Source organism: Camelus dromedarius, chromosome 21 (genome assembly GCF_036321535.1).
Source record: "Camelus dromedarius isolate mCamDro1 chromosome 21, mCamDro1.pat, whole genome shotgun sequence".
In the NCBI taxonomy this organism is placed as follows: Eukaryota; Metazoa; Chordata; class Mammalia; order Artiodactyla; family Camelidae; genus Camelus; species Camelus dromedarius.
In genome coordinates this window covers 36,795,067-36,818,949 of record NC_087456.1, presented here as the reverse complement: position 1 = coordinate 36,818,949, position 23,883 = coordinate 36,795,067, and the positions used below count along the sequence as shown (strand labels likewise).

General features: G+C 60.9%; 1 protein-coding gene across 2 annotated transcripts; it reads right to left on the bottom strand.

The window, feature by feature from the left end:
* Positions 1–1,446: 1,446 nt before the first annotated feature.
* Positions 1,447–21,278, bottom strand: INAVA (innate immunity activator). Of its 2 annotated transcripts, none has more exons than XM_064477305.1 (10): positions 21,085–21,278; positions 15,296–15,444; positions 14,523–14,647; positions 13,966–14,082; positions 13,240–13,459; positions 8,308–8,361; positions 7,274–7,484; positions 6,944–7,117; positions 4,531–5,137; positions 1,447–3,180 (listed from the first exon to the last, which is right to left on the bottom strand). In XM_064477305.1, exons 1-10 carry the CDS (start codon positions 21,243–21,245, stop codon positions 3,088–3,090), a joined length of 1,911 nt encoding a protein of 636 aa, XP_064333375.1. In that variant the 5' UTR covers positions 21,246–21,278; the 3' UTR covers positions 1,447–3,087. The 2 variants fall into 2 exon arrangements, with proteins under 2 accessions (XP_064333375.1, XP_064333374.1); XM_064477304.1 differs by lacking the exon at positions 21,085–21,278 and adding an exon at positions 18,068–18,257.
* Between the last annotated feature and the right edge of the window lie 2,605 nt (positions 21,279–23,883).

Below are 23,883 nucleotides of genomic sequence, written 5' to 3'. Positions count from 1 at the left end.
GGCAGGACTCCAACAGACGCGGTCAGCCGATGGCGAAAAGGTTACTTGGTTTAATTTTCGCTCGTTGGGAGGTGGATCCATCTGCACTCTGGGGCGGGAGCCAGGTTAGGCTGCTGAAAAGGAAAGGGATCTGGCTGAGCAGCCCCACCACCGGCTCCCCCCACCTCCCCAGGAGAGAATGGGGACCCTCTGAAGCCCTGATCCCTCCTCACAGGTCTTCCATCCGGAGCTCTCCCTGCCTGGGGACATTTCAGACTCAAGAGGCTGGGTGTCGAACCCTCCGCCTCTGGGCGTCTCGCTGATAAATCCTGAAGCCCCAGGTAATCCCATTGCACCCTGTGGCTGGGGGACCGAGCCCTGCGATGTCTGCCCGCCCAGACCCGGCTGGGAGACCTGCCTATGGACCAGGAGGAGAGCACTGCCCGGCCCAGTACACGGGGGCACACCCTGCTCTCTGCTCCCGGGGGGCCTTGAGGGGCCTGCCCGCCCCCTCGCCAGCCCTTCCTGTTGACTGACTTGGTCTCATCCATTGCGGGGAGGGTCCCCCACCCTGTGCCCTGGGGACGCCCTGACACCAGTCACGGTTTCGCTGGGCCTGACTCCTCACAGTCGTCTGAAGTACAGAATCGGGCCCCCTTATCCACAACTTATTTTGGTGGAAAAGATTCAGGTCTGAGGTTGGGAGGCCCACGCTTTTCCAGAGACCTCTGGGGTTGTGTCCCCTCGTGGCCCACCCCCCAGAATGGGGCACCCAAGCCTCCAGAACCCACTGCCAGGCAGTGGGCAGGGCCAAGATCGCCCCAGCCGCTGGCACCCGCCCCTCCATTGCCCTGAGGGCCAGCAGGAGGGACCGCTTTACCTGACACGCTGGGCGCCTCAGACCCCAGGCCCACGTCTCTCCTGAGCATCGTGGCTCCAGGGGGCGCCGTGTGCGGTCCCAGAGCGGCCCCTGCAGGGCGGGCTAGGAGGTGGCCTAGTGGGAGCACCCCACGCCTGCCCTGTGGTCCTGCCCAGAGATGGGCAAGGGCCCCCTTTTCCCCAAGGAGCCTCCTTGTCCAGCCTTGGAGCAGAGGGGCTGTTTCTCATGAGAGCCTCCACTCTGGATGGCTCCGAGGACCAGGAGACTCGGCTGCACCCATCACCGACCACCATCTCGCCCCACCCAGTGGACACCGGGACCCCCTCCCCCAGAGGCTCCCATGGCCCCGGGTCCTTCTTGGGGAATGAGTCCCAGAACCCAGCTCCTCAGGCCCTAGGGGTACCAAGGAGCTTTCACGCCCGCTTCCATCCTGCAGAGGACCCAGAGAGCTCCCCCACCCCCACCATCCCACCTGCCCCCCAGGGACCTGGCCAGACCAGCTGAGGAGGCCAGGTGGCTCTGCACCCTGAAGGGCAGGGCAGAGCCTCTGCTCAGGAAACTGGGCACAAAAGAAACTCTCCATCAGCTCAGCCTCTCCAAGAGCAGACTTTATTGAAGTTTTGGGCACAAACTCCCCACAGCCCCAAGGCTGAGTACACAGCCACTTTGCAGGGGCATCAGGCATCATACAGGACCAATAAGTTAACATGAGGGACGCTTGGGTGGGGGGTGCCCGGACGTCTCCTGGCTCAGCCCTGTGCTCTGGGAGGACCCTGGAAGGGGAGAGCATGGCTGTGCGCGGGGGCAACAGGCTCAGACACAGAACTGCAGGAGAACAGCTGTCAAAGTCACAGCCAGCCAGCATGATGGGGCAGGAAGACGCGCAGAGCCGGGGAGCCGCAGGACGTGGTAAGAGCAGCGAGAAACGCAGGCTCCCCTCTCCCGACCCCTCAGCCGGGCCGCCTTGTGCAGCACGGAGAGCTGTGTCTCCTCCAGGTCTGGCCTCAAAGCCCTTGCGGCCTCAAGCTGTGTTCACGGCCTCTGTCCTGCAGACAGAGGACTCTGCACAGGCTAGATCCGAGCTGGGGCGCCCCCCACTCCTGGCCTCAGCTCGGTGCTCTCTCCCAGAAGCAGGATCCCTGTTTGGGAATCAGACCTTCAGCAAAGGCCCCAGGACAGGAGCCTGGATACCGATGGTCTTAGCCCCGACAGCTTCCAGGCCTCAGGTCTCAGCCCAGCACTGGGACAATTCATTACACCCTGCAGGGCAGGTATCCCCATCTGTGAAAATAAGGGCTTGCCCTCCTTCAAGGAAATCCGCTGTCAGGGCAGAAGCTCGGCTGGGTGGGAGAAGGAGCAAGGACTGCCCCCGTCCTGAGAACTTGCCACAGAGGATGCCTTTCCAAAAGCACCTGTGAAGCACCGTTTTTCAGGACTATGAGAAAAAGATGTCAGCGGGGGTGGGGGGGGGGCCTGCAAGTCCTCACGATGCCCAGAGAAAATGGTCAGCCCCCAGCCTGGACCACCTGATGGCTGATCTGGAGAGGCTTCCAACCAAGGCTCATGGGTCTGTGGAGATGCCAGGAGCCCACAGGACAGGGAGCGCTTAGCAACTGGGGGCCCTGTGGGGGAGTCCTGGGGTCAGGAAAACAGACAAGACTCCGCCGGGACACACTGACCCTTAACCTAGCCCTTGGTGCGTGCATCACAGAGCACATTAGAGAGGGGAGGACACACTCCCTAGCCCAGGCACCCCGACGGCGCCCCAAGAGCCAGAAACGGGGGACTGAGGTGCAGCCTCCAGTGGCAGTAGGGCAGCACGGCCGGGGCTGTTCTGCAAGGAAGTTCTCAGAACCCAGGGGTGGGGCTTCCAGGAACGCGCCGTGGCCCTCTCTGCTGCCTGCGTCCCCCGCCACGTGTCCTGCACAAGGCGACAGATGCCGTCAGTCAGAGGCGAGGCCTTGAGTCCAGGAGGCCAGTCTCTGGGGAACAGAGCATCGTCATATTGCAGGGATGGTGAGGACAAACCACAAATATAAACCCTCAGGCCAAGGCTTCTGAACAAAAACTGATGTGAAAAAAAACGTCTCAGCTCCAGGTCATCGACCTGCGACGGGAGAAGGGAGCTGGGGAGGGCTTCCGGCTTCGGGGCAGGCGGTCTCGGCTGCAGCCCCAGCCCCGCTGGGAAACTGTCGTCTGCCTGCCAGCCAGGCATCTGGAACTCAGGATCACACCTGGCTGACGACCTCTCCGTTCTCAGGTATAAAAATTTGCACAGGGGCCCCCTCGGGCGATCTCCGGAGCACACGCACTGTGGGCACCTGCCAGGGCCAGAGGAAGGGAAAGATGGGTGAACAAGACGGGCAGCATCCAGACGGCAAGCCGGGCCACACCATCCCTGTCCCATAAGGACGCTGACCGGCAGCGGCACCAGCCTCCCAGGAGGCCCTTTGCGCCCAGGGGTCACCCTTATCCACATTGCCTCCTGCTGTCGTTGGGGTCTGACAGGCCCCCTGACCTCCTCTCCCCGCCCCTTTCCCATCACCCTCCCCGTCAGGCAGGTTGGGATGGCCTGGGCCAGGGCCAAGGACAGGTCCAAGCTCGCAGGAAAGGAAGAGCATGTCAGCTGGAGGGTGCGGCCTGGGACCAGGGCCAGGGTGCTGCCAGGCCCAGGATGCCAGCTGCAGCCCAGAGGACTGGTGGGCGGGGGAGGGTGGGGCAGCTGGGCCAGCTGGAATCCTGGGTCTCAAAGCAGCAGCCTGTTGGAGGCTCGTGGAGCACGCTCCCTGCAGAGCCCTCCATACCCGGGAGAGAGCAGAAAGAGGCTCACGCGTGGTACCCCACTTCCAGAACAAAGAAACATAGAAACCAGGGTGGCCACCCAACCCCATGTCCGGGTGCCCTAACGGACAAGACGGGCAGCTCACTGACCTGGTCCCTGGCACGGGGGCGGGGAGGGTCGATAACTCCACTTGCCTAGTGTTTACTCTGCATCGCTGTGGTCACCTTGCACACACTAACTCATTTAGAGCTCTCAGTACCCACATAGGAGAGATCCTTTACTACTTTTACGGAGGGAGTAACAGAGGGTCAGAAGAGTTAACTAACTTGCCCAGTTCTATCGCTGGTAAGTGGCAGGGCTGAGACGTGACCAGGGGTAGGCTAACCTCAGGGTCTGGGCACTTGACCATCACTTCACCCTGCTGCTCATCACGGCAGTGCGGAGGGATGGAGTAGGGCGTGGGGGTAAGTTGACTGACAGGCAGTCACAGGTTCTGGCTCCGGCAAACACATTTCCAGACTCTCCCTTTGTCCTGGGCCCTCATGTCAGGAAATCTGGGGGGTGATTTGGATTGGACTTTGATTATGAACAGACGGCGACCTGTCTGTTTTGTGGTTCATCGGTGGAGCCATTAGGGGAAGAGTGTCTTTGGTGTCTGGGAGGGTCGTCATCTCCACTGCGCACATGGGCACGTGCTCTTGAGCTAAACGTGGCAAAATTAGGAAGGCCCCAGGGGAGTCTTCCAGAGGGCCTTCCAGAGCCAAGGGGAAATGCTTTGGGGCCTGCTCTTCCCATCTGGGGGCTGCCGGGCCACGGCCCCCAGCGGATCGCGGGGCCGCGGGCGCCGCGCAGGGCCTGCGGGGCTGGCGGGGCCCGGGGAGGCCGTTACCTGTGCGCGCGGGGCCTCGGCGCCGGGCGGCAGGCTGCGCACGCGGAAGGCGCCCTGGCGGTCCAGCGAGTGGGGGCGCGCGCTGCGGAGCCGCGCCCGCTCGTGCCACGACTTGAGCTCCTCCGACACGGCCGCCCTGCTGAGCCCGCGGCCCGCGGGGCTGTCGCGCAGCGAGGGCGTGCGGGCCACGCGGCCGTGGGCGGGCGGTGGGCGCTGCCAGCGCAGGGCGGCGGCGTCGCCGCGGCCCGGGCCCCACTCGCCCCACTCGCCCCACTGGCCGGGCGACGGGCGGCCCTCGGCCAGCACCACGTAGCGCGGGGCCCGGAGGCAGCCAGGGGGCGGCCGGGGCCGGGGGGCGCGCGGGCGGGGCGGCGAGAGGGGCCGCAGGAAGGAGATGTCCGGGCTGCTGCTGCCCGGCGGCGTGGGGTGCGACAGGCTGGAGGCGTCGGAGCCGCTGTCCTCGGAGCACGAGTGGCAGGCGGGGCGCGGCGCGGGCGCGGTGCGGGCGCAGCAGGGGTCCGGCGCGGTCACCGTGTAGTACGTGGGGCGGCGCCGCGGGAGGGCGCTGCGGCCCCGGCCATCGGGGCCGGCGCGGGAGGGGTCCGTCCTGCGGGGAGAGAGGGGCCGCGCTGACCCAGAGCTGAGCCAGCCCTGCCTCCAGGGGGCCGGGGTGTCGCGCGTCTGCGCAGCCTCGGCCACACGTGCCCACACCCTCCTGGTCTGGTGCGCACCCAACGCGCCCCTCCCAGCACCCCACACCCTCCCGCCGCACTGCGCACCCGGGTGTGGGTACAGGAGGCCACATCTGCCTCTGTTCTCAGCCATTTTGGTGCGAGGTGTTCAGTGGCATTTCAGACACACAATCTGCCCAGGCGGACGCCTTCCAGCATCTGATATGAAGGCATGAAGCTGGCATGTGGCCCAGATGGACAACCACTTAAAGGGAGAGACTGCCGGCCTTCTACAGCCAAGGGGAGAGGCCTCGGGAGAAACGGTCCTGGGCCACCCGGATCCCGGCCTTCCAGCCTCCAGACTGGGAGATGGTAGTTTCTGTTACGTCAGCCACCCAGCTGTGGTGCTCTGTACGGCAGCCCCAACCACCTCTGACAAGGTGGCTGCGTGCAGCTGGCCCTCCCCAAGGGCACCAGCCCAGGACAGTCAGGAGTGCTGAAATCCAGCCTCGCTCTGCCAAGATGTTGGCCGCAGGCATGTCTGTCCGGAGGGGGCGACTTTCACTAACTTGAACAAAGGTCCTGTTTGTAAGATGACCCCAGCAGTATGTGAAGTATAAAATGCATGGCTGGACTCCAGCCCAGTGCTGCCCATGGGCAAAGTTAACCTGATGGAGGACCCAGGATTGGCCTGAGGCTGCCTGCTGTCTCTCCTGGTGCGGCTATCACTGCCGTCCTAACCCAGCCCCTGAGACGCTGACCAAACAGCAGGGGGTGTGGAAAGTAGCAGGCAGTGGATTCTCATTATTCACAGGTTCTGTGTTTGCAAATTCTCCTACTGCTAAAATGTATTTGAAACCTCAAAATCAACACCCACAGCCCTTTGGCAGTCACATGTGGACGCACGCAGGGTGGTGAAAATTTTGAGCTTCCTGACAGGTGCTTTCCCAGCTGAGGCTGCAAGTTCTGGGTTCAGCTCTCACACTGCACACGAGTGGCCTTTCCACAGTCTGTTCAGTGCCATGCTTTTCATTTCTTTGTGCTCTTTGTCGGTAATGTTTTTGCTGTCACTGCTTAAAACGGCTCCCAATCTGGTGCTGCAGGGCTGTCTGCGTGTGATTTATGGAGAGAACCTGCGTTAGAGGAGCTTCGTTCAGGCGTGAGTTCTCGCGCTGCTGGCCGTGAGGTCAGTGTTAATGGATCACCCGTGCATGTTAGATAAGGTGTCTTTAAACAGAAACTCCATAAAACAAGGTTACATATCGATCAGGGCACAAACACATGCCCAGAAGCTCCATCCCCGAGACTGATGGTCTGTGGTGACTTCACGGGACATATTTGCCCAAATAATGAGAATCAACTGTACATGAGCTGAAAAAGCAAACTGTCCATTGTCAGTGGCCAATAATAAACAATTACAAACAACCGGGAAAGTGTCAACTGAGACACATCCCTCGTGCCACGAGAGAATCCGGCAGGAGAGCTGAAGCCGGTTGTGCAAAAAAAGACAAAACTGGCATCTTTGGAAGGAAACAACTTGCTTCACAAGTGACTTGCCTTTGGCTTTGCTGGTTGGGGGCACAGCCTCTACTGAGGGGTGCTTAAGAAAGGCGCCTGAGGAGAAGCCACTGCACTAGCCAGCTGTCAGCCAGTGTCCCACAGAATCTTGGAAGCCACCACCCTCCAAATGTACACGCTTGGCCATGGGTCCCTCCCCCTGCCTCATGTGGCCCATCTCTTACCTCAGAGACTGGGACTGGCCCCGCCTGCCCTGCATCTCGGGGGTGGCGGGGGCGCTGGTGCGGCCCTGCCGCTGCCCGGGGACGCTGCGGATGGGAACCATGTAGTAGGAGGCAGGCTCCAGCAGCCACAGGCTGGAGGCGCTGGGCCCATCCTGCGGGGTGGTGGCAGGGCTGCTGGAAGTTGGAGGGGTTGGGGACAGGTCAGCAGCAGGAACAGGGTCTCCGGGTGTGCAGAGAAATGGACTCCCACCTCCCACCATCACAGCGAAGGTGCCCCCTGTCCCCAGCAAGTTTCTTCCTGCTCCTGGCCCTCCCTTCCTCCCGCCTGACCTGGACTCGCTTCCAGCCTCAGAAGATCTCCTGGGTTTCTCATAGGGGTGGTCCAGGCTCGTCTCCTTCCAGGGGCTGTTCTGGATGGGTGCCCGCTCCAGGCCCCCTGTCTCAGGTCCTACCAGCTGCAGCCCCTCGAGGCTCTGGGGTGGGAGAGGCCGGGGAGGTGGATCTGAGGACTCTGGGGGAGGTTTTGGCCCTTGAGGTGTCTCTGCAGGTGAAAGAAACCCAGTGAGGGTAGTGGCTGGGGAACCGGCCCAGCAAGTGTCCGCAGCCTGCGCCTGGCTCCCCTCCCGGGGCTGCTTGTCTGGCTGTTCCAAGCCGTGGCTCCGGGCCCAGATGCTCCAGAGTGCTTTCTTCTCCTACCTCCCTCACAGCTCCGTTTTATACCTGTCTCCTCCAAGAAGCCTCCCCAGATTGACTCTCCTTGGCCCACGTGACTCCACCTTCTAACCTTTGCTCCTGGACCCATGTCTGCAGCTAACTTCCTGTTTCCCTGTTTTTCTCATCAGGCTGTGCCCAGGTGTGCTGTTTCCTTACTGGCCTGGGCATTCCCCCAGGCAGAACTGCACCACCCTCTTGGTCCACCTTGACCCCCGGAATCCTTAGGGTTTGTGACCAGGGTTGTTAATCTACAGACTTGTGTTTCCTCCCTTAGTGCTACCTTGTTTTCAAAAGGGCCAATGACCGTGGCCAGATGGCTGAGGCTCTGACAGGTGCATGCTAAAGTCGAGTCCCAGCAAAAGCGGGGAGGCCCCGGCCTGTAGGCTCTGCTGGAATTCACCTTCCCCTCCACGTCAAAATGACTGAGCATCTCAAACGGCAAAGGGTCAGCACATCCCCCTCTCAACAGAGCGTGCGCGGGGCAGGCCAGCATCCGGCGGAGTGGAGACGCTGAGCCCAGCCCGGCACCACCAGCTCACTAGCGCTCCACTCACTCTCCACTGGAAGAACTTACTAGCAAACTCCGCCAAAGCCCTGAGTTCTCCTGCAGGAGCCCAGCCTCGACAGCAGTCCCTAAACCACCCTCTCACCTTCCTCCAGGAGCAGCCCGTCCGACAGGGAGCTGTCATCCGAGGCGCTGAGCTCTGGGGAGGCCAAAGGGGAGAGAAGGAGGTGAGGAAGTCCACCTGCAGACCTGGGGGCCAGCAGCCAGGCCTGCCCCACTCCTCCCCCTCCCCAACAGCATCCCTCATCAGGAAACACTAACTGTGTGTTCCGTGCTGTGATGGAGTGAAGTTATTACTTGGAAGTAGAAAAAAATCGGAGGTTAAGAGTGAGGATACAGGAAACCTGATTTTAATCCTGGCTCTGCCATTAGCTTGGCAGCCGCGAATAAGGCGTTTCAGGGCTCTGAATCTGTTTCCCCACCTGTTCATGCAGATGCCAACAGGCACATGAAAAGATCAACACCGCTAATCATCAGGGAAATGCAAATCCAAACCACAGTGAGATACCACCTGCCGGAATGGCCATAGTCAGGAAGAACACAAATAAATGCTGGGGAGGGTGTGGAGTAAAGGGAGCCCCCATACACTATAGGTGGGAATGCAAACTGGTGCAGCCTCTATGGAAAACAGGACAGTTTCCTCAAAACACTAAACATGGAACTACCACATGACCCAGCAATTCCATTCCTGGGTATATATCAAAATAAACTAGAAACACTAACTTGAAAAGCTACGTGCACCCCAATGTTCATAGCAGCGTTATTCACAATAGTCAAGATATGGAAGCGACCTAGGTGTCCGTCGACAGGTGACGGGATGAGGAAGTTGTGAGATGCACGTGTCTACGACGGAGTACCACTCAGCCACAAAAAGAATGAAATGCTGCCACTCGGAGCAACGTTAATGGACTGGGAGGGAATTATGCTAAGTGAAATAAGTCAGATAAAGACAAGTACTGTATGACCTCACTTACACGTGAAAGCTAAAAAACACAACAAATGAGTGAATAAAAGAGACAGACTCACAGATACCGAGAACAAAGAAGTGGTTACCAGTGGGGGAAGTACTGGGACGGGGGAAGGGGTTATTATGGGATTAAAAGAAATCATGTGTTTGAAACTTGTAAAGCACTATAGAATTTAGAGTCTTTCATTCAATAAAAAATTAAATTAAATTTTAAAAATTAAATTTAAAACAAACAAACAAACAAAGCCAGGGCTCCCTCTGGCAGGGCTTCCAGGCTGCGGAGGGAAAGGCAGAGCTGTTTCGGAACCCCTTGGAATTTTTCTGACCTTTGTATCATCTCCTGACACCGTAAATGCGGCTCGGTTCAAGGGCCCCGGATCTGAGCGCCCCTGTGGGGCCGCGGGCCCGTCCAAGTGAGGGTCTGGTGGGGTCAGGAAGGTTCTTCACTGGCGACAGGGCGTGGCACCAAATGACGTGGCGTGTGGCACTCTGCATAAACAGCAGCCACGAGATCCAGAAGCCAGAGCACTGCCGCCACTGTCCTCGAGCAAACTGCAACCTTCATACCGGGCTGACGCCTAACCTGGCCCGGATGGAACTCACCAGGCATCTTGGCGACGTTTGAGAACAAAGATGAGGACACGTTAACATGAGCCAGTGTTTCTCCTGGGCCAACACTCTTCCAAGGGCTTTACCTACGTGAATTCACGGGACCCTTGTAACAGCCCTGTAAGGTGAGTTCCACTGTCACCTGAGTGTCCCTCGGAGGGTGCGGAGGCTTCCGTCAGCCCGCCAGAAGGTGGCTGCATCAGAGTCACACTCAGGCGGTCTGCCTGGAGGAGGCTCCCCACCTCCACCCTTTAGGGGCTTCCCTGTTAGCTGGCCACGAACGCACAGGTCACTACTCAGAAAATTCTAGGAGGAGTAAACAGTTCCAGCCATCTGAAAATCCTAACGGGGACAGGCTGACTGCAGGCCCGGGGGACAAATCCAGTTACCTGGCTGCTTTTATAAATAAAGTTTTACTGACACACAGCTGCAGGTCTGTTACGTAACGTCTGGCTGCTTTCATGACACAATGTAGAGTAGCTGTGACTGAGACCACAGGGCCCACAAAGCCTGAAAGACTTACTATCTGGACCTTGACAGAAGTTTGTCAACCTCTGCTCCTCAATTTAAACGAAATAGAAACTTTACAGACAGGCAGCTGGTACGCCATGCGAGGCCGGCTGCCCAGGGAGGGCCGGGCGGCCCGAGCTCTGCTCAGCTCCCGGCAGCCTGGGCTCAGGGTTCAGCAGGGTAGACCCCCTCTTACTGAATTCTGGTTCCCAGCTTCTGATCTTAACAAAAACCTGGGGAACAGAGATTTGCATTTTGCACAAATGTCAGGTTGACGACATTGTGGGACAGTTACTGCTGTGCCCCAGAGATGCCGTGGGCTTAGAGGCTTGTGTTTTGGCTTGAATGTATGGTCTGGGAAGAAAGCCATCACCCCTGGCATTCCGAGTCTTCACAGTCAGAACTCCATGAGCCTAAATGCAAGAGGGGAGTCTGAGACCCGCTGCCTTTGCAGAGGTGGGGGGCTGGCACACCTATCTGCCGGCCGTTTATTCACAAGGGGTTCCTGAGCGCTCGCAGTCTCGGCCACACTGCCCCAACCAGCCCTGCTGACCTCACCCAGCTCTTGGGCCAGCAGGACACCCTGGGTGGAGGGGCAGCCACAAAGGTCACACTCCCAAACGCTGAGCACTCTCAAAGGCCACACCATCCAACACAGCAGTCACTAGCTGCATGGGGCTATTGTAATAAAATGAAATTAAATTAAAAATGTAGTTCCTCAGCCACTCAAGGCCCATTCCAAGTGCTCAACAGGCCCACGTGGCCAGTGGCTGCCACACTGGACTGGACAGTGCCGATCTAGAACTTTTCAGCATCAAAGAATTTCTACCAGACAGCCTTGCTGATGGCAGGTGCCATCGATCAACAAACTCGTTCAGAGCATCTGCAGCACCAGAACCCTGCTAGGGGCATTTCTCATCAGGCTCCCTGTGGTCATCAGTTCCACACCTGACCTCTCCTGCCACCAGCAGAGGACCGGCATAGCTATGTGTCCAAACCGAATCAGCTTTGGGTGGAGACCAAGGCGGTGGGTGGATTTTTCTTATTTTGTTGGTTAATTTTGTTTGCTTTTTTTTAAAATTAGAATTCGAAACACCTAAGCTATTAACTAATGATTAACCTCTCTGCTTCCTCCTTACAGGGACAGTGCAGCTGGGCAGACGAGCTACAGGACAGGAATTACTTGTCCAAAACCGCCTCCTCCTGGGCTCCCCAGACAGGACGCTGGAACCCAGGAGCCTGGGCCTCGTCAGGACAGGACACTGGGACCCAAGACCCCAGGCCTCGTCAGGACAGGACATTGGAACCCAGGACTTTGGCCTCATGGAGACAGGGCGGCAGGTGGAGACAGGGCTGCCTCTCTGATCGGGAGGGTGAAATTAGCCACTAGGCCAGGCTCCGTCCCCCCAGCTCTGTCTTCCCTCTAAGTGCCCACCTCCTTAGACGGCTGGCCAAAGCCCCAGGCGTGTCCTGGCCTGCTCCCCACGGCCAGCAAGAAGCATCACCATCCCAGTGGCCACAGCAGAGGGACACCCCACCCCCTCCGCCACCCCACACCGGAGGCCTGTGGTCAGGGGAGCCCACCAAGCAGCGCGAGGCCAACGAGACACTGGAGGGGCTGAGACGCAAGGTCGGGGTACAGCCCACCCCCACCGGCTCCGCAGCAGCTCAGCAAGCGGGCCCTTAGGGGCTTTGACGCCCAGGTCAGCAGCTGCCTCTGCAGGGGAGGTCAAGTCCTGGGCCCTGTCGGGAATGGAGGGAGGACAGAGGACTCTCTCCATCAGAGCTGTCCCCCGAGAAGCTGGCCGGCTGCGCCTGCATCGGTCTCCTGGGTTTACTGGGTCAGCTGTCACGTGGAGGCACCTCCTCCCTCGCCCTCCACTCCTGGCTGCTAGAGGGACCTGGGAGGTGTCTAGACACACCCTTTCTACCCGAAATTAGAGACGCCATGTGGGTGCGGGCACTGTGCAGAGAGGCGTGGCCACAAGGCCTGGGGACCAAGGGCTCCTGGGCTCCACACAAGCTTCCCCCACAGGGCAGGAGGCTGCCTCGGCAGGAAGCGACCTGAAGGGCAGGGGTGGGAGCCTGGGGAGCCTAGACGGAGGCCCCGGAATCCAGCTCTGCTCAGGGCCACCGCCCCACTCCCTCCTCCAGCTCCCTCAGATGCGGCAGGAGGTCTGGGAGCCAGGAGAGGCCTGGGGGAGGGGTGAGCCCAGGGCCCAATGCCCTGGGGGTGGACAGGAGGCCTTCAGATACTGACCTGAGCAGCTGGGCTTGGGTCAGAAGGACAAGTCACACCCAAGGGCCCAGACCCACTTGCTAGAAGAGTGACAGTGCTGGGCCCGCGATGTCCACTGACAGTCAGTCCCGGGTGCCCCGCAGCCAGCGGTCACCGGGCCACTGGGCTCAGGGACTAGACTAGAGGCACAATCACTAGAGAACAAAGTTTCCTGTTCCTGACCAGGGTGGTTCCAGACACTTACAGGGTGGTGGGGTGTGGCCCTGGTGGGGCTGGATTTCAACCAGACCATCCACAGGCAGCCGCGGCCCTGAAGCAGCTCAGTGAGCAGACATGCACAGAATGCAGGCCTAGCTCGGGTCAGGGGACAGCAGAGCCTCGGGCTCCCAGGAGCCTCAGATCACTTGCCCTGTGGGCCTGGGGTCAGAAGGGCTAAACAAACCCTTGAGATAAGCTGGAGGCCAGCCTGGGATGCCTTCCGCCCAGGAGGTCTCCTGGAGGAGGATGTAGAAGGGAGAGGCGGATTGTTTCTTAAGGATGGGGAGGGTCTCAGCCCCGGGCTGTGGGGTGGAGTCCCCGAGGGTCAGGACTGGGTAGAGCTGGACCCAGGGAGCAGGTTTCCCCCAACGTGCTGTCAGCCTGTGCGCCCCAGGAAGCTCACGGGAGGCCGGGGCGGAGTGGGCGGCTCTCACCTGGGCCCGGGGCCGGGGCGGCGGGAGGGGCCCCGCTGCTGCGCCGTCGCTCCCCCAGGCAGCGCTGCAGCTCCCGCAGCTTCTTCTCCTCCTGCTGCACCGCATGCTTCCGCTGCCGGCGCGCCTGGCGGCCCAAGTTCTCCTCCCGGCACAGCCGCCGGGCCGCCTCGGCGATCTGCAGCTGCAGGGCCAGCTCCCGCTCCAGGCCGCTCAGGGGGTCCTGGGGGACAGCGGAGTGAGCGGGCGGCGGGGCCCCGGGCCAGAGGCCCCGAGAGCACACCTGCCAGCACACCTGCGGCCGGACGCCCACCAGCCGGGCAGGGAGGGACCCAGGGGTGCCGCACCCCTCACTCCACCAGGAGGGCTCTGAGCAACCGAGCCACCCCCAGGGCCCCCCTTCCATGCTGAGAAAGGGGTGGGCAGCCCGGGGGCCAGAGCAACCACCTGCATTGGCTGCCTCCTCTCTGGCTGCCTGTGCTCCCGGCTGACCCTCTGCCCACAGGGACCGAGCCTGTTGTCCTCCCTTGAGTCCTAGCCCCCTGGGTTCCTGGCAGCCACGACTTCCCCACAGCCACGTGGGCTACATGTCAGCCGGCGCCCTGTGTCCCCGCGGAGCCAAGAGCCCGAATTGGGGGAGCAGGAGCAGAGACCCGCGCTCCGGAGGCCGCACCGCCTCCCGCCAGCGGCCAGCCGCGGGCCCCGGGACGGCGCCCTGCAGCTCCTCACCTCTCTGTGCAGGGCCCGCTCGTCCAGTCTGTAAACGGCTCCAATCCTCCGGCGGACCTTGGGGGCCTTCTCCCCTGGCTTGAGGGGATACTCTGCTGGCAAGGTGCCCGTCAGCTCCTGCGGGGAAGCGAGGTCACACCAGGCTGTCTGGGCCTCAGCCTGACAGGAGTAGCCTGTCCAGCGGGCCCCGCCTGGCCTATGCCCGCCCCTCCCAGACACCCCTGAGCACATCCGCCCCGTCCCCACGTCCAGGGCTGTCTCACGGCTCCCCGCCTCCTGGGACCTGCACTAGCCAGGACACAGTTCCCATAGGCGCCTCCATCCCCTCGGTCCCCCTGCAGTCCCCTCCTCCACCCTTCCCTGTGCCTGGGCCCCGTAGGGGCGAACTAACCCCTCCCTGAGCTGTCCAAACACCAGGGACCATCCACTGGTCTGATCCCCAGAACTCTCTCAGGATGGAGGTTCCCTCCCTTCAGCCCCCCACGTCCCCGAAGGCAGCTTCAGGCCCCTCAGATTAACCCCAAGCTGGTGTGTGTGGAGGGGACACCCGCTCTCACCGCCTCCCGCAGGCAGAGTCTCCTCAGTTCTTCCAGGCAGGCCTCCAACCGCTCCTCCAGGGCCCGCTGCTGCTTGCGGACCGCGTGGGTCAGCTCTTTCGCGGGGGACACCGGGCTGTCAGGGCCTGGGGGGTAGGGGCACACGCTCAGGGAAGCCTGTCTCGGACCCCTCTGGACCACCCTGGGCTGATTGCACACAGCCCCTCGCCTGCCCGGACCACAGGCCAGCTGGGGCCACAGCCTGTGTCACAACCACAAAGTGCGACAGGGCCCCGTTACAGCTCAGAGGGGAGGGCTGTCCTACCAGCCGCCTGCGGGGGAGGGAGGACCGTGGTCAGAACTGGCCCCTTGCTTCTCACCCTCCACCCACGGCAGGTAACTTCCTCTCCCTCTCTCCCTCTCTCCCTGTCTCTCCCTCCCCCACCCTCCCCACCACACACGCATGCCCTTCTCTCCTGTCCTCTCTCAAAACCAGACCGGGCTGGCCCACCAGCTCAGGCCAGAGACACAGCACCGTCACACTAAGCAGATAAGACCTGTCAGCCTGTTAGTAATCACTGGGGCCAGAGCTGAGTGTGGCAGACAGATCGCTGCTCCAGACAGGACGAAGCTGCAGGCCAGACCCCCCACCCCCCAGGAAGGGAAACCCTCCAGCCTGCCAGTGTCTGCCCCCAGCAGCACCCCTCCACCCACCCCACCTCCTCCTTGGGCATCCAAGCCTGGCCAGCCCTGCAGCCTGGGACTCAGGGAGTCAGGGCTGGCCCTCCACTCACCAGACTGCAGGATGATGCCACTGTCCGTGTCGCTGACCTCATCCTTGCTCTCCATGGCGGACTTCTGGGGGGAGGGGGCGCAGAGGAGGGAGGGCTGACACCCTTCCCAGCCTGGGCCAGGACGTGGAGGTGGCCTGCAGTTTCCCCAACTTTTAAAAGAGTAGCAAAAACACCGATCTATGTAAATTTCCTTGCTTCCAAACAAAGCTTATTAATCAGATGCTCGAGGGCAGGGGGTGTGGAGTGAGGAACGTGTTTCCGGGAAGTGAGGCTGGGGTGGGGGTCCTCAGTGCCGGGGCTGCTGCAGAGAGCAGGCTGGGCGGGCCTCGCAGCAAACCTGCCCTCGGTGGGCTCTCTGGTCCCCGAGCCCCCGGACGCCTCCTTCCTAGAGACGTGGGGGGCGCCGGCAGAGGCGGCCACAAGAGCCAGGAGACTGCAAGAAAAACCAGTAGGAAAAGAGCAGAGAGGGTGGAAAGAAGGGGAGAAGAAGAAAGAAGAGGAGAAAGGAGGAAAACGTGTGTGCCCAGCATGGTGGGGTGCTGACCTCAGCCTGAGACCCGTCCCACTGCCACCCAGCAAGGGCACGGGCACTCGGCCCAAGCTGTCCTCCTCTCTGTCTGCACCAGGGTGTCCATCTAGGCAGGTGCCGCCACTCTAGCCAGGGAGCTGCCCAAAGTGTGAACCAACTCCAGGGAAGGCTGCCAACTGTGCCTGGGAGACCCCTCGAAGGGGAGATGGCCCGGAGCCCACACCCCACAGCCACGTGCATGTGAGTGTCAGGGCACATGCATGTGCGCATGTGTGTCAGGGCACACGTGTATGTATGTGTGTGCGCGTGCATGTCAGGGCTGCCAGGGGTGGAGGGACAGACCAGAGCAGAAGCTGCCCGAGGACAGGAAGGAGGCCCTGCTGCCTTGCCACCCTGGGGCTGGGGACACACGAGTAGCTCAGGTGCCATCCCAGGTGTGCGTCCACCCGGCCAGCACCAGCCACCAAAACAGCACCTGCTGGTCATCCCCTCTCTCCTCACCAAACCCCTGCCCTGGTCCAGGTCCAAGCTGGCCAGGGCCCGGCGGCTGCTGGCTGGAGTGGGGTGGGGAGGGGCGGGCGGGGCCCAGGCAGGCGGCCTGGAAGGAGAGCCCAGCCACCTCCTCACTGAGTCAGCCATTGAGCAACAGTCCAAAAGTCTTTCTGAGTTTCTGTCTGGAGCTTATCCTGCCTCTCCTCAGGGCACCGGCGGCGGGAGAAGGAGACCTCAGGGAAAACTGAGCCCAAAGCGAGGCAGGTGGGGGGGTGCTGCAGACTGCTGGTCCCAGCAGCAGCTCCCTGCCTCTGGACAGCTTTACAGACCCGCATAAACACGTCCTGTCAGACAGAGTACTTTGGGCATCAGTTAGAACCATGGCCCTGAAAACAGTAGGCAAACTTTGGAATTTCAGTTCTCTAAGTCTAGCGAATGAATGGTAGGATTAAAAAGAAAGTTTATGCAGGGCCTTTGCAAAGATGCCAGAGAGGCCGGCCATACGTTCTGGGGACTGAGAACAGGGTGAGAGCTAGCTCTGTGTGATCTGTCTCTCCCGGAAGTCAGAGCAGGACGACAGGGGGACAGGCAGCCCCCGGCCTCCCCCTGCACGGTCCCAGGCAGCCTCTGACTGTCCCCAGAAGCCAGGGGCAGGGCCCAGCCAGAGCGAGGAAGTGAGGCCGTCTTGGTGAGCACTCGGCTGTGGACAGGGGAGGGGGTGATGCGGGAGGGGAAGCTGTCAATTAGTCACACTTACTAATTAATTATTAACCACTCAGGAGTTGCCTTGGGAAGTTGTGACAACTCAGCCCAGGCTTCTCAAGGCCCCCAGCCTGCTGCAGACAGCGAGTGGCGGATGACGGGGGCTGAGGGTGGGCTGGCAGCCCCCCTACACCCCCTCCCCTCCTGCCAGGGTCAGCGGGTCGGAGGAGGCACTGGCGCTTCCCGCCATCCCAACCCCGTGCTGGGCGAGCCCGCTCCAAGCAGGGTGAAGAGCGCAGGACCCCAGGTCAGAAGGCCACGGCGGAGCCTGCCACTGCCTGTGAAATCCAGGGGGCTCGCCTCCCTCCGCCTCCCTGGCCTCCCGGAACAGCCTCTAGGGCCTTGCCTGCCCCGTCTGAGTCTGGACCTCTTGGATGACATCGAGCTGAGTAGGACCCCATGACACCTGTAGCAGGCTCCTCATGTGCCACCCCCACCCCTCCACCCCACCCCGCTGCCCTCCAGCTGCAGCGACCCCGCCCCAGGGCCCACAGGCTCCCTTAGGTGTTGAAGGCACTGCTTTCCATAAAGGCTGCTCAGGACCATCCCCGCCCCTCTGCACCACGGGACCCCCTCCCTGCCCTCCAGACCCTCGGCCCCCCGCCCCAAGCCTCAGTCCTGGGCCCCCGAAGCAGTCCAGCCACTGAGCAGTGTCCCCAGGAAAAGGCCAAGGAGGGCAGTGGGGGCGTAAAGTGGGGAGGGGGACACCGCTGCACGTTCCCTCCAGCTGAGCCACTGGGGGCCCTCTCCTGTCACAAACGTGGCCCCGGAAGCCGGGTCCTGGGCCTCTCCCCTCCCCTCCTTCCTTGTTCCCGTGGAAACTGAGGCCTGGGAACCACGATGACGGGACCCTACCCGCACCCACCAGCACCCCTGTCACCAGTGCCCCAGACACGAGTGGGGGGCGGTGACGGCCACTGCTGCCCCCCCTAATCCCAGGCTAGCTTGCTCCTCGCCCCAAAGCCCCTCTCCGGCCACCCCGCCCTCACCTGCTTCCAGGTTCCAGTCCAGGAGTCTGGGAAACACCCCCTGTCTCAGATCAGGGGGCTGAGGGGCCTGGCATGTCACCTCAGGGTGTCCCAGGCCGCCGGTGCTCTCTGACCCGGCTCCGCTCCACACGCTGATGGCCGATGGCCGTTCCTCCCTCCGGTCCCGCCTGCGTCCCTCCCAGGCTGCCGGGCCAGGGGAGCCAGGTTACTTGTTAGGACTTGAGTCAGAGGGAGGAGCGGGTGAGCAAGCCCTTCCCTGAACAAATCCTGCCGCTCAGGCAGCTCGGGCCTCCGCACTTCCGGGGGCAGCGGGGGAGCGGGAGCTGGGGCGCCCCGCGGAGGAACCCCGGGAGAAGGCACCTGGATCAGGCCGGCCTGCGGGGCCCAGGGCCCCGCGGAGCTGCTCTCCTGGGGTCCATCCCCCAGAACTTGCTCCACTGGGGACACCCACGGAAACCTGCACAGTGACAGGAGGGTCACTGCTCGCCCATGTGGGAAAGGGGACTAAGGCCAAATCCGCTAGAAACTCCAGGCGGGGCAGTAACGCTGGAATGCCATGAGGGGAGGCTCTGGGGTCCCGGAGAAGACCAGGCTTTTCTCTTTTTATCCCAGATTTTCCCCCATGGATCAGCAAGGCCATCACCTCCCTGTTGCTCTTTTCCATCCATCCCTCAACGAGGTCCACGGAGCACTGGCCCGAACCCCAGTCCACAGGAGGGCCACTGTGACCCCAGGCTCTAAGTCCACTCCCCAAACATGAGGGACCAGAGACCAAAACGGAACTTGTTCCCTATTAAAAAAAGGCCTCCAGGTCTCCCATCCCACTGACCCTCAAGAAAACGGAGGACTGTTTGGAAACCAGCCTATTTCACCGGGGGAAGTAAGGACCAAGGCCCCTGGGTGCCCACCCCTAGCAGCAGGAAAACACAGATGCATGCTGCAGGCTACTGACTGCCCGCAAGGCTCCCCCAGGCCTTTCCCGCCATGCCCCACTCTCTGGGATCCCGGCATTTCAATGTTTTTCTGGATGGCTTCCTCCCCGAGCCCCAAGGACCACCTCTCTACTCCCCAGCCCGAGGGCAGGGATGATGGAGGAGGTCATACCCCAAGCATCTTGCCCCGACTTCGCCACACCCCCCCCACCCCTACACACATATCCAGTTCACCTTCACATTCCTGCACACACCCTCTTTCCAAACAACGCTAGCCCGAGCCCTCCAGGCTGACCACCTCCTCCTCTCCCCAGGCTGAGGCCAGCAGTGGAGGGCCCGCTCTGGGTCTCCCTAAGAGCCCACAGCCCTCTCCTCCCCCTCCCCTATAGGCTGGTCACATTCTCCCCACGACAAACAGAAGAGTTGACTCTGTGCACAGCTGGCACCCAGCCTCCGCCTTGCCCATCCCCCAGCGCCAGGTGGGGGGTGATGGAAGTTTCTAGAATCAGCTCATAGCATATTTTTTAATGCACAAAAGAAAATGAAGAGGGTCACTAAGAGAACCAATTATATTGAAACACAGTTCTAAAAACAGAAAAACATATATATATATATGTATGTATGTATTTCTTTATTCATGTTAAACAGGACCCTGAAGTGGGCAATTCCATAGCAGTGACGACTGGAAATAGTGTTTCAAGACAGCCGCAGCAATGGCACTGTGATGTGAACCCCCCGTGATGCCTACCCATGGCAAGCCACAGGCACTGCCAGCGCTTCCTTGCCTTCACGACTGCAGGCGATGCTAAATCTCAGTAAAGGCTGGCGGCAAGCACACCTCTCCCCTCTAAGTTCACGACCCTCTGAACTCTAGCCACAGACGCGCTGGTGCCCAGGGATCCAGGTAAGAACTGCGCCCTCAGGTCATCTCCCATCTCTGAGTGCAGGTGGAGAAGCACAGATGACCAGTCACTGCCCTGACCCCCTGCAATTCTCAAAGACCCCTCAGATTCACACGCAGTGTTTCCCAGCCCAGCAGGCCCTGAGGTTTGGAATGGGGCTGGCAAACCAACTCTCCCGAGAACTCCCGAGCCCGTGGGTCTCAGCATCTGTCACGCCGTTCGACTCAAAATATCCAGGGAGAGGTGGGCATTCCAGAGGCCTGCTGAGAAGTGGGGCTCAGCAGCCTGCTCCCCGCCAGTGCCCCAAACCCCAAACCCCAGGGCATCATCACCAAGACCTCCAGTGGATGAGGAAGTGGGGTTTCCTTGCATAACATTCGAGCACTTGGAATCCGATCTTTGAAAGAGGGAGAAAAGCTGCATCTCTTTAGGGTTTTCATTTCCTAAGAGAAAGTCCTGAATCAGAAATCTCCCACATCCTGCAGCCATCGACTCACACTCTCCATCACTTTTTTTTAAAGTTCCTTCTTTAAGTTTCTTATGATACACGAAACTGAAGTTCAAGCAAGGGCCTGCACCATCTCCACACCCCCTCCAGCACCCAGCAAAGCACGGTCTCAGGCACTCCTAAAATTTCACTTAAAGAATTAACAAGTCGATAGCCGCTCCAACCGACTCAGTGGGAAACATCCCGGGACCCTCCAGGAGAAGCGGGTGGGAGATGGTTCCTGAACTATTTTCTTTCTCCTCTCTCGCTTCCCACCGGGAAAGGTGCTCGCCTCCAGAGAGTGACGGTGGAGTGGGCTGGGACAGGGGACTCCACAACAGCCCGGAATGCGCGCCGGAATCAGACCTCTAGGCTCTCCTTAAAAAGCCCCTTTGTCCGGTCCACCCTGCTCCCCTCCCCCACCGCGCCCTCCGCGTCCAGGCGGCCCGGGACTCAGCTCCTTTTGTCTGGCTTTCCGGAACCTGGCCAGGGGACCCACAGGCGTGAGGAAGGTCGGAGGAGAAAGGTCGAGCAGGCGGAAACAGGCATTTTTGGTAGGAACTCGGAATTCCCACCCCCCGGCAAACCACCGCCCCTCCCTTCCCCGTAGGGCCCCCTCCGCTAGGGCGGAAGGCCGTGGGTTAGGGGCTCCATCCCCCCAGCTCACCGCGCTGCGCCCCCGGCGCTCCCCCTTACCTGTCCCATGGAGGTCCCGCGCCGCCCGCCAGCCCCCGCGCCCCCCGCGCGCGCCTTGCAGCCTCAGGACCTGCTCGTCCGGGCCAGCTGTCCTCCCCCCGCGGCTCCTCCCGGCCTCCCCTCCCCGAAGGTATTTCATTTAACTTCGGCATTTGCAGCATCCCAAATGTTAAAGATCCCAAGACATCTGTCCCCTGGGGCGTACCAAGGCCCAGAGGAAAGAGGGGCAAGACGCAGGAAGGGCTCGAGATTCCGAGCCCGGAGCCGAGGCGGGGCCGCGCGGCGGGGCGGGGGGGCGCCCGCGGGGGTGGGCGTCCCGCGGGGACCCGGGCGCGGGGCGAGGCCGGCCCCCTCCTCCCGCTGCCGATCGCGCGCGCGGCGGGACACCCCCGCGCCGCCAGTTCCCGCGGCCCGGCGGGGGAGGCTCCTCTCGGGCCGGGGCCGCCTTCCCTCCGCGCGCTGCGGCCGGGCCGGCAGCTTCCGCGCCCGGAGACCCCGGCGGAGTGAAGGAGTTGCGGGGGCGCGGCGCCCACCCCCGCGGGCGCCCCCCGCGCCGCCGCCCCTCCCCCGCGCCGCGGCCCCGCCGTCCCCTGGACTCCCTGCGGCCCCTCCCGGCCTCCTCCGGAGCTGGCGGACCAGGCGGGAGAGGGAGGCGCGCGCTCCAGGGGGTGGCAGCGGGCGCCTCCTGCTGCGGACCGCGCGCCCCGCGCCCCGCCCGTCATTCATTCACTCACCCAACTGAAACGCCGCCCCGTTCTCACTTGTTCAGTAGACACTTACTGAGCGCCTACTAGTGCCCGGCCTGGCGGCGGATCAAAGTTCAAGGGCCGTGGGGATCTCCGAGCAATCACTCAGCAGCAGTATCAGAGAAGACAGGCCAACGGGACCGAGGCCGAGAACTGCCCAGAGGAGGCCTTGGCAGGGCGGTGAGGAGGAACCCAACGCAGCAGTGACCGGATATACGAAGGCCAAGTGGCGAAGGAGCTCAGGAGGTTCCAGGAGCTGAGGAATGTGGGGCTAGGAGAGGAAGAGTGGTGAGGCTGCAGCGGCCAGCCAGGGGCCGGCAGGAGGCAGAGCCGCCCTGTGTGGTTGTCCAGGTTGTGCACCAAACTAAGAGGGAAAGCTCACCTGGGCTCCGCCCACCAAGCCGTGTGGATTTCTGCCAGAGCCACATGTGCCTAGAGGCAGTGGCTTTTTCCAATTTGTCCAGAGGCGCTGGGTGAGCTCACGTGGCTGAGGAGCCCTGTGGGCTAGCTAAGGATCTAAGATTTTTATCCTGAAATTGAAGAGCTGCTCTGGGGAAACAGAACCAGTAGGAGATCCCTCTCTGCTCTGTGTATGTGTGAATGTGTGTGTGTCTACATATATAGAGAGACAGGAATTGGTTCACCCTATTCAAAAGGCTAACAGGTCCACAGGCTGGAGACCCAGGGAAAAGTTGCAGTCCGAGTCCAAAGGCCGCCTGCTTGTAGAATTCCATCTTTATTAGAAGTCAGTGGGGTTTTTTTTTTCTTTTATTCAGGTCTTCAACTGATTGGATGTGGCCCACTCACATTCTGGAAGTTTATCTCCTTCACTCAGAGTCTACTCTTTATTTAAATGTTAATTTCATCATCATCATCATAAAAAAAAAAAAACCCTCACAAACAAACCTTCACAGAAACATCTGGAATAACATTTGACCAAACACTGGGTACTATGGTCTAACCAAGTCGACACATTAAATTAACCATCGAATGATGAAGACTGCATCCAGGAACAACTTGGGCAGACCCCACCTTTCGATCACGTGGGTGTGTGAGCTATTGGAGAGGGGAGAGCTGAGAAACAGGGGGACCAAGGAGACAGTAATCCTGGCCAGCAGTGACAGAGCCTGAATTCACGAGGTATTAGGGCTGGAGGGGAGGGAGGGGGCAGAGGCATGAAAAGTTATTTGGGAGGAAGACCTGGCCTGGCTCTGAAAGTGACTGAAGACAGGGCAGAGAGGAAGGGGAGGTGCTTCCTGGGTCTCTGGCTTGAGTCCAGGGTGAGGTGTGTTCACTTTAGGACATGGGTGTCTGGCTGGAGGAAGGGTTTGGGAGTGACAGCAGAGCTAAGGCTCAGGGACTGGGTGAGGTCACCCAAGAAGGGTGTGCAGAAGGAGGTAGGACCAAGGAAGGAAATTCTGGGAACACTTAAGGGGTGGACAGAGCATAAAGTACCTTTGAAGGTAAGCATTATTATTCTTTTTCATCCAATTGAATAATTGATTGAAATATTGATTTCTATCCCTTCCCCCTCCCACTCACCCCTACCATTCCTCTGGGTGGGAGGCAGCGGCTTCCTGCAGGCCTCAGCCCAGAGTCCACTGAGACAATGCCAGGGGTCAGTCCTGAGGGGCAAGGGCAGGGATGTGGCTTTTGAGGACCTGGAAACAGGTGAGGTGGACCAGGAACGGGAGAGAAGATGGTGGGTGCCCTGGGCAGCCAGGATCCCGCACCGCTTCCTGTGGCCTCGGGAGGGGCAAGGCCTCAGCAGGGATGGGAGAGGGGAGCAGGGCCCCAGGTTTCGGCCCCAGATTCCGGCATCACACGCGTCCAGGAGGCAGGAGCCCCACCTAAAGAGACCCCTGGGGGCCAGAGCAACTAGGATGGCAGCCCTAGAGAGAAGCCCTGCTTTCTGGGCCCCCTAAGCCTTCCAGAATTCTACATGAGAAAATGTAATTTTTTGCCATCCCAGCAGGCCCAGGACAGAATCAAACTGATTTAAAAGAAAGCAACATGTGTCTTGCGAAACTGAGTTTGTAGGTTGAGCTTTGTA

Coding starts and splice junctions, on each gene's coding strand:
- INAVA (XM_064477305.1), bottom strand. CDS start 21,245: ATGCTGCAAATGCCGAAGTTAAATGAAATACCTTCGGGGAGGGGAGGC. Junction 15,445..21,084: donor GCGGGACCTCCATGGGACAG/GTAAGGGGGAGC, acceptor CTCTTTTAAAAG/TTGGGGAAACTGCAGGCCAC. Junction 3,181..4,530: donor CCGAGGCCCCGCGCGCACAG/GTAACGGCCTCC, acceptor TGGCCCTGGCAG/GTGCCCACAGTGCGTGTGCT.